Source organism: Lepidochelys kempii, chromosome 10, assembly GCF_965140285.1.
Source record: "Lepidochelys kempii isolate rLepKem1 chromosome 10, rLepKem1.hap1, whole genome shotgun sequence".
NCBI lineage: Eukaryota > Metazoa > Chordata > Testudines > Cheloniidae > Lepidochelys > Lepidochelys kempii.
In genome coordinates, this window is record NC_136389.1 from 50,388,447 (window position 1) to 50,398,303 (window position 9,857).

The 9,857-nt window shown below is 40.7% G+C and overlaps 1 protein-coding gene across 2 annotated transcripts in view; it reads left to right on the top strand.

Moving 5' to 3' along the window:
- ETFA (electron transfer flavoprotein subunit alpha) overlaps positions 1–5,370 on the top strand; it is a 45,790-nt gene extending 40,420 nt beyond the window's left edge. For both annotated transcript variants that reach the window (XM_073303515.2, XM_073303516.2), the window contains exon 12: positions 5,104–5,370. In XM_073303515.2, coding sequence (XP_073159616.1) covers positions 5,104–5,142 — 39 coding nt within the window. In that variant the 3' untranslated portion in view covers positions 5,143–5,370. The remainder of the gene's footprint in view (positions 1–5,103) is intronic.
- Positions 5,371–9,857: the final 4,487 nt, after the last annotated feature.

Consider the following 9,857-nt stretch of genomic DNA (forward strand, 5'->3'; position numbering starts at 1 on the left):
ATCAGACTCATTCTGGAAGAGACCGTTAGAATATGGGAGGAGGCTCAGATGCTTTGGATTATTTACTCAAACTGATGTTTAAAACATGACACTTTGTAGCCAGTAGTCCATAACTCTGTCCTGGCGTCACTGTTTTCTTAAATAGTAAAACTGTAGAAGATTAAGTTGTAAAACTAGCTACTACAGATGCTGAACAATTGCCCTTTTAAAGATCTTTTATCTTGTAATATTATGTCCATTATTCCTGCCACTCCTCACAAATCAGGCTTTTTTCATGCTCCTTACACCAGCCAGCATCTAGGTAGCACCTTTTAGGGACAGACAGTATTTATTCCTATATTTTGGACTGAGTGTCCTCAGTCAGGCACTTTCCTTCATCTCCTGCTTCTCACCAGAGGTCATAAGCTTGTTTTCAAGAACACATCACGGTGACTTTCCTAAAAGATTCATACATAAAGCAGTGGACATGTTATTCCTTGACTTTAGCAAAGCTTTTGATACAGTCTCCCATAGTATTCTTGCCAGCAAGTTAAAGAAGTATGGGCTGGATGAATGGACTAAGGTGGATAGAAAGCTGTCTAGATCATTGGGCTCAACGGGTAGTGATCAATGGCTCCATGTGTAGTTGGCAGCTGGTATCAAGCAGAGTGCCCCAAGGGTTGGTCCTAGGGCCAGTTTTGTTCAATATCTTCATTAATGATCTGGAGGATGGCGTGGACTGCACCCTCAGCAAGTTTGCAGATGACACTAAACTGGGAGGAGAGGTAGATACGCTGGAGGGTAGGGATAGGATACAGAGGGACCTAGACAAATTAGAGGATTGGGCCAAAAGAAATCTGATGAGGTTCAACAAGGACAAGTGCAGAGTCCTGCACTTAGGACGGAAGAATCCCATGCACTGCTACAGACTAGGGACCAAATGGCTAGGCAGCAGTTCTGCAGAAAAGGACCTAGGGGTTACAGTGGACGAGAAGCTGGATATAAGTCAACAGTGTGCCCTTGTTGTCAAGAAGGCTAACGGCATTTTGGGCTGTATAAGTAGGAGCATTGCCAGCAGATCGAGGGACGTGATCGTTCTCCTCTATTTGACATTGGTGAGGCCTCATCTGGAGTACTGTGTCCAGTTTTGGGCCCCACACTACAAGAAGGATGAGGAAAAATTGGAAAGTGTCCAGCGGAGGGCAACAAAAATGATTAGTGGACTGGAACACATGACTTACGAGGAGAGGCTGAGGGAACTGGGATTGTTTAGTCTGCAGAAGAGAAGAATGAGGGGGGATTTGATAGCTGCTTTCAACTACCTGAAAGGGGGTTCCAAAGAGGATGGATCTAGACTGTTCTCAGTGGTAGCAGATGACAGAACAAGGAGTAATGGTCTCAAGTTGCAGTGGGGGAGGTTTAGGTTGGCTGTTAGGAAAAACTTTTTCACTAGGAGGGTGGTGAAACACTGGAATGCATTACCTAGGGAGGTGGTGGAATCTCCTTCCTTAGAAGTTTTTAAGGTCAGGCTTGACAAAGCCCTGGCTGGGATGATTTAGTTGGGGATTGGTCCTGCTTTGAGCAGGGGTTGGACTAGATGACCTCCTGAGGTCCCTTCCAACCCTGATATTGTATGATTCTATAAAGCAAAGTTTACTGGAAAACCATGAGAATAAAAGTTTGGTATAGGACATTTTTCTAAGCCTACATCCTGGCTTGTCTGTGCAGTCCAAAACCTCATTGAAGTTTAAAAAAAATCCTGCTTACCGTGTGCATGTTCTTTCCCTACTTTCAGCATCCCCATGTTGGGTGAGAGAGTGTCCCATCACCCCTGTTTGGAAGCTAGTTATACTCTTAATTTGCAGTGCAGGTGTGAACAGACTTAATTGTTGTATGAGCTTGGAATTCAGCTTGGTGTTTGTTTAGGGATAACATTTACTCAGGTTTAGCAGTTTTGAAACTGAAATACACATTTCACTCTGACACAGTCGTCATAATTTGTATCATTTTTAATGATCACAGATCTGGAGGCTCTCTCATTTTTCCAATTGCTTCTCATGCACTTCAAAATGCACTTTCAATATTGCTGACAGTGCAGATTCTAACTCTTGTATGATTAACACTGAGGTTTTTTTTGTATGCGTATAGGTATCTCCCTGTAGGATGCAGTGGTTTTTGCCTTGCATATTCCTACAGGCAACTTCATCTTGGTCCTCAAATTTAGGGTTATATTTTATTAACTCCAATATGAGTTCCTTTAGCAGCTACCATTGCACAAATTGTGCGGCTTATGAGTAGTAGCCTTTGTAGCAGTGGTGGGCGACCTGTAGGCTGCAAGCAGTTCATCAAGGTAATCTGATTGCGGGCTGTGAGACACTTTTGCTGACATTGACCATCTGTAGGCATGGCCCCTCTGCAGCTCTCAGTGGCCCCGGTTCCCTGCACAGTCAACTTCAGCAAAATGTCTTGTGGCCTGCAGTCAGAGTACCCTGATGGGCCACAGGTTACCCATCACTGCTTTGTAGGATCCAGTACCTGTTTTACCCCTCCGAACTTCACTGGCCCTCATTCAGTAAGGTATTTTATGCAGAGGCTTAAATCCCATTGATAGGCTTAATCATATGCTGAATTCTCATTCATAAGTGCTTTGCGTTGAATTGGGGCAACTATCCCTCTGCATTTCACAGCAAACCTGGCTTCCTTGATGAGCCAGGTTTGTGTTGTGTGAAAGCAAGGTTTTAAGAAGTCCTGTTTCTTGTCTACTGTTGATTTGCTTTCCAGACTTCTCCTAATTCTGGGAAAGTTATGATGTAAAGATATCAAAACAATCCCCATAATAAGAAGCTCTGTGGGGGAAGGGGGGAGATCTGTGCCTCTGCAAATATCTATTTGCATTTTATCTATATTGTACTAAAAGTGCATCCATCCTGTGCACTAGGTTCTGAAGAGTAACTGTACTTGGGCAAAAAGAAAAGGAATACTTGTGGCATCTTAGAGACTAACAAATTTATTTGAGTAAAGCTTTCACGAGCTACAGCTCACTTCATCAGATGCATGTACTTAAGCAAGGATCTCCCATTCACTGAGTATTATGTGGAATCTTAGCCTTTCCACAAAGGAGTCTATTTAAAGTCTTGAGGAAAGCTTTCCCTCTTTCATTCTCCTGTGTTGTGTATTGAAGGAATTTAATTTCAGGTACCATTATGTATCATTCCCATGTCACAGCAGATCTAAATAGTCAAGTTTGACTTTCTTGATTGTTATCCCAAATACTTCACTTTCAGAAACTTTAATAATTTGGTTTCCTTTTTTGAACTTATTATAGAAAAGACCAAATACGTTTCTTTTGTTTGTTGAAGTATGAATGAACATGGAGTTAACATTGAATTTAGATATGAGTGAAGGTTCTAGATTTGTACAGTGAAATAGATAAAGCATGTCAGTTTCTTAGCATTAAATAGGCTTATCACCTGAACTCCTACCGTCATCCCAAAAACCTGTTTACCATATGTAGAAAAAATTGAACGTTTACTAGAACTCTTCACAGTGCTGCTACAGGTTACACTGCGGGCTCTATTAGCATGTAATCTGTATGACTGGCATGAGCTCATAGTATATCCACTGAGGAAAGTAGGCAGAAACACTGCCAGCACTTAATGCCATTCCTGAACTAATGCCTGCTGGCTCGGCAGTAAACATGGGCCTTTTAATAAGCTGGAGACAAAGTGACATTCGGAAGAAACAACATGTAGACAATTTCCTTAATAAATTTTGTACGAACACATTATTTCCACCTAATGGAAATGTAGCTCTCTTAAATAATTGAGAGGCTATATTCATCAGTGGTGAGTTCAGCTGGGATCTTTGTGAGCTGGGGCAACCTACAGCCCCTTAAAAGAAAAGGTAATTGATATTTTACACAAGTGACAAGGATAGGTTTTCAGGTGTATTCTATAGATTAATCTACCAACTCTTTACATGCATAACTGCTCTTCCTAGTGCTAGTCAGAATTACAGTGCAGCATGGCTGTGTTAAGTGGCAGAACCAGAGCAAGTGCCAAGGCTTTGGCACTGACTCACTTTAAAAGGATTGTTTAATGCTAGTTAAATCAGCTTTTCAATTTCCTTTTTTATTACTTAGTAACTAATTTTTTGAAGCTTGACTAGTAGATGCATTTTACCTTAAACTATTTTTTTGGCCATGGTGATTGTTTACTGCCTATCACTTTCTCATCTCTTCAGAATTAAATTTTGCTGAAAATTAGAGGAACTAAACCAGTTTTCCAAGTAAATCATAGAAATGTACTGTAATGTCCTAAAGTGATTTTGATATTCCTCCCTGGGCTGGAACTAGAAATTTTGGGAACAGGACCTTTAACTATTATTGTAAGGATCTTCAAATACTGAAGGCTCTGTATGGTTCTAATTCCACTGACTTCACTGGGGGAAAAAAATGGTAGCTGTGACCTACTACTTATGTATCTAATGAAGCTTTACAGCAATGATAAAGATGCTTCTCCTAATATCAACACTACTGCATCTTGATTCTTCTGTTGAAAAAATCACTCCATTTAAATACTGAACAGGTGAACTGTAGAACTGTTCAGTACGCAGACATTACAGAATACCTCCAAGTGGTTATTGTATTGATTGAGATTAGAATCTGACCTTCAGTTGGGTTGAGCCCCATGGCTGAGTTCAGTGTGAAAACTTTTTTTTTATATAAAGACAAGCGAAATCTAAACAAGAGTTCATTAGGCTCTAATTCAAGAAGTGAGGGCTTGGCACATAATCATTTCTTGGTATTGTCTGTGTCATATGAACTTTAAACATAGGATTTCAGAACCTCTTTCTTCCCAGTCCTAGCAAACCTTTTCATAGAATATTAGGGTTGGAAGAGACCTCATGAGGTCATCTAGTCCAATCCCCTGCTCAAAGCAGGGGGTTGGAAGAGACCTCATGAGGTCATCTAGTCCAATCCCCTGCTCAAAGCAGGACCAACACCAACTAAATCATCCCAGCCAGGGTTTTGTCAAGCCGGGCCTCAAAAACCTCTAAGGATGGAGGTTTTACCACCTTCCTTTGAAATTTGTACATACATACTGTATCTGTTTAAATTTGCAGGTAGTTCCTGAGCTGACTGAAGCATTAAAGAAAAAGTGAAAGCACTCTTCAAATTTGAAGGGAAAGAAGAAAAAAATCTGTGTGCAATGCCCTTGAGTTGCTGGTTTCGGGCAGATTTTGAAACAATGAAAAACTGTACAAATTGTCTGAATTCTAACCCTGAATATCTTGTGTACTACACTCATTTACCTTTTCAGCTAATGTTGGATTGCAAACAATTTTGATTTTTTTTCCAATTCTGTAATAAAACATACACTATAAAATCTAGCAGCTGGCAGTGTGTCTGCTTTTTTAACTCAGAACTGGATTTGTGGTGGGGACAAAGATTATCCCTCTTTTCCAGAAACTTGCATTTGAGCTATATATTAGCTCAACACAGCCTCATGTCTCTTTTTGGCAAGATCACTAATAACAAGATTATTTGAACAAGAACGTTCAGCCTTTCAAAAACTTTATTCCAGATCCTCCAAATGTAGAGTGAAGAACTTCCTTCTGCTATATCTAGCCTTCACGCTCAATGCTGCAGGATCTAAAACCAGAATTTCAGCTTTAACCCTTCATGATTTTGGCTTAAGTTTTTAGCAGCAGTTTCCTTCTGCCTTGTAATTTATTTTATACGGACATGTGAGTACATAATTACTACTTTGAGTCTCTATATTATGTTTTTAAATAAAACCCAGTGCTTTTCTATTGAGTGAAGTTTTGATCCAAGAGCTTTTACCAGTCATGTCAATTCATAGACTATCAGGGTTGGAAGGGACCTCAGGAGGTCATCTAGTCCAACCCCCTGCTCAAAGCCGGGCCAATCCCCAATTAAATCATCCCAGCCAGGGCTTTGTCAAGCCTGACCTTAAAAACTTCTAAGGAAGGAGATTCTGACACCTCCCTAGGTAACGCATTCCAGTGTTTCACCACCCTCCTAGTGAAAAAGTTTTTCCTAATAGCCAACCTAAACCTCCCCCACTGCAACTTGAGACCATTACTCCTTGTCCTGTCCTCTTCTACCACTGAGAATAGTCTAGAACCATCCTCTCTGGAACCACCTCTCAGGTAGTTGAAAGCAGCTATCAAATCCCCCCTCATTCTTCTCTTCTGCAGACTAAACAATCCCAGTTCCCTCAGCCTCTCCTCATAAGTCATGTGTTCAGACCCCTAATCATTTTTGTTGCCCTTCGCTGGACTCTCTCCAATTTATCCACATCCTTCTTGTAGTGTGGGGCCCAAAACTGGACACAGTACTGCAGATGAGGCCTCACCAACGTCTAATAGAGGGGGACGATCACGTCCCTCGATCTGCTTGCTATGCCCCAACTTATACATCCCAAAATGCCATTGGCCTTCTTGGCAACAAGGGCACACTGCTGACTCATATCCAGCTTCTCGTCCACTGTCACCCCTAGGTCCTTTTCCGCAGAACTGCTGCCTAGCCATTTGGTCCCTAGTCTGTAGCTGTGCATTGGGTTCTTCTGTCCTAATTATTATGACATCCCCACAGTATTTATTATGCAAAGCAAAACTCCTTGAAAGAGTTTTATGTTCTTTCTGGAACAACTATTTTGCTTTAAAAACGTCTGCAGCTGCTGGACTACACTGTGGGCTTAAATTACTAACTTTTTAAGAACTGCCATCGGAAGGATGGGCTTGAAAGCCTTCAGAAATCAAAATTATTTTAGTCACTGTGTGTATCTTAAAGGAGCTTTTACAAAGCTCAATTTTGGGTGGTATTATTATAGAATTGTTTAATATGCCAACAACAGAGACCTATTCTGTTTAACTGTGGATGAATTACTTGGGCTGCTATACATGCTATTATCTCCAACATATAGCACTATATTGCAGATTTGTTAGTGAAGTTCTTTACATAAAGTGTATATGCTACAAGCATGTGTGTAGTTAGGCTTTGCCCAAACACTGACCCCTGCAGGAAACTAATATGCATTTGAACAATTAGCTATTTCTAGACAATTTAATGTCAATTCTAAACATTAATAGTGATTTGTTAAATCAAAACAATGTTTAGAATTGACAGTTAAAGAATCTTAACCTTATTTACAAAACTTAAACAAATTTAACTAGTCAGAGGAAACAGTAGCTAATACTCATTTACTGCTTTTCTTAATAGTGCATCTAGCAATAGGCTGTGGGTCACAGAAGTCCAATGGGGCTCCCTGGAAATATACTTTAAAATGTCCTTATCTCTTGATTCTTTTCTAGCAAGTCTCAGTTTTATATGGTCTTTCAGTTTTAATTTACTTTGATATTCTGTTCTGCTTTCTTGTGATCACTGTTAATGACAATCTAGCAAAGTTGGTGCGTATCGTTTTCATACCCAGAGAGAGAATAACTGCTCCATCAAAACCAGAAACTTCAGACAGCCTGTCTGAGAGTGTTAAGAAGATAAAGAAACCACTGTGCAGAAACAGAGGAGAGTCAACAGAAAGCTATGGATGAATTGCTAAGCGATGAATGCTATGGAATTCTTAACTATTGTAAGTGGTGTGAACAGTGAAGCTACATCTGACTCTAATAAATGATTCAAGTGACTGGGAGTTCTGAGAAATATTCTATTGTAAGATAGGTACAGGGAATGTAGAGGAGGTCTCGGTGCTAACAAAGTGCTATATAGTTCCCCTAATATAATGCCCCTTCTGTTATGAGTGTCAGCAAACTTAGCTTCCTAGGACATCAACTGAGAATTCAAGACTATCACAGACTAACTTTTTTCTGCAAAAGGGGACTTGGTGAAGGTAAAGAAGAGCTTAACTATTCTCCTCAACCCTTATACCTGCAGAAACCTCTCCATATGTACAGCTTGGCATAGCCTCCTAGTAAAATTCTCTGTTATTGAGCGCTGCTAAATAAGGTATTGTTAATTTCTGGCTTCTGTCCCCTCATGGGAGGAAAAGGGCATTCTTAGCTGGGCATTAATGGCAAGACAGATTGTCAAGGTTCCTTCCCCACTCTGAACTCTAGGGTACAGATGTGGGGACCTGCATGAAAACCTCCTAAGCTTACTTTTGCCAGCTTAGGTTAAAACTTCCCCAAGGTACAAACTACTTTACCCTTTGCCCTGGGACTTTCGCTGCCACCACCAAATGTTTAACCGGTTACTGGGAAAGAGTTGTTTGGAAATGTCTTTCCCCCCCAAAATCCTCCCAACCCTTGCACCCCACTTCCTGGGGAAGGTTTGGTAAAAATCCTCACCAATTTGCATAGGTAACCACAGACCCAGACCCTTGGATCTTAAGAACAATGAAAAAGCATTCAGTTTCTGAAAAGAAGAATTTTAATAGAAGTAAAAATAATCACCTCTGTAAAATCAGGATGGTAAATACCGTACAGGGTAATTAGATTCAAAACAGAGAGAATCCCTCTAGGCAAAACCTTAGACACAAAGACAGGAATATCTATTCCTTTCAGCACAGCTTATTTCCTCAGCCATTTAAAGAAATCATAATCTAACACATCTCTAGCTAGATTACTTATTAAGTTCTAAGACTCCATTCCTGTTCTGTCCCCAGCAAAAACATCACACAGACAGACCAAGACCCTTTGTTTCTCTCTCCCCCCAGCTTTTGAAAATATCTTCTCTTCATTGGTCATTTTGATCAGGTGCCAGTGAGGTTGTCTTAACCCTTTACAGGTGAAAGGGTTTTTTCTCTGGCCAGGAGGGATTTTAAAGGTGTTTATATTTATGACACAGATCATGAATGAGTGGTGCTGCTAAATCAAAGGCTGACTCTATGTACTGATGGCCCAAGGCCTGTGTGGCTGGAACCAGATTTCCTAGATACAAGCCTGTGGGTCTCAATGTCCCCTGAGGAAAGTGGAATCTGCACTTAATGTAACAGAATGTGGTCATTGGAGCTCAAAGTCACAGACAATTCACTAGGTGTTAACTAACAGCCTGACTATACAATAGGTTACGGCTTGCCATACAGATACCACCTCCAAATGGCTCTGGAAAAGACAGCTGCCCTGGCAAAGGCTTTCTTGGAAATAATGGGTTAGCTCTACAGAAGTTGCACTAGTTACTAAGGAAACTTACACCATTCTTACTAATTAATGGCTTACTTTTCAATCACAAAATACAAATTTATCTGAACAGCCTTAAACACACAGGGCAAAAACTCCTTAATAGATAGCTAATGCTTTGGCCCTAACTTCTATATAATAAAAGTGAAATCAGACAGCTACACATCAGTGGTAACCCAGCACAAGATATTGTAGAGTTTTCCTCCATCTTCCTGCTGTACCACTGTCTCCAGACAGCCCTTTCCAGATTTTCTTCCTCCTTAGTTACTGATCCTAGAAGTTGTGCCAGGGTGGATTTGCTTTCCCAGCTGCTTAGAAAAAGGCTGCGTACACAGTAACAGTTTGGCTACTTAAATAGTCTGGTCATGTAAATGTACAAGTCATCAGTGAAATGTTATTTGGCAAGTAACAGCTCAACCACAGTCCATGTTTAACTTTGCAAGCCAAGCCAGCTTCTTAACAGTGCAGTGTGCTCTGAAGCATTGCTGACCAGGGTAATAGTCCAAGCCGAATCAGAACTGTAAGTTCTTTAAATGTAGTCAACATTCTATCATGATTTCCAACCAATGGGTCTTAGCAAAAGTCCCTGCTAGTAGTAACTTAAAGTGACAAATCCTTTGGGAGCAATTTGTGCTAGGAGTTAAACATCACTCTGCTACACCAAGATCTAACAGAAACCACACCAGCCCCTAAATACAGACAAGTGTACAGAGCTGGAC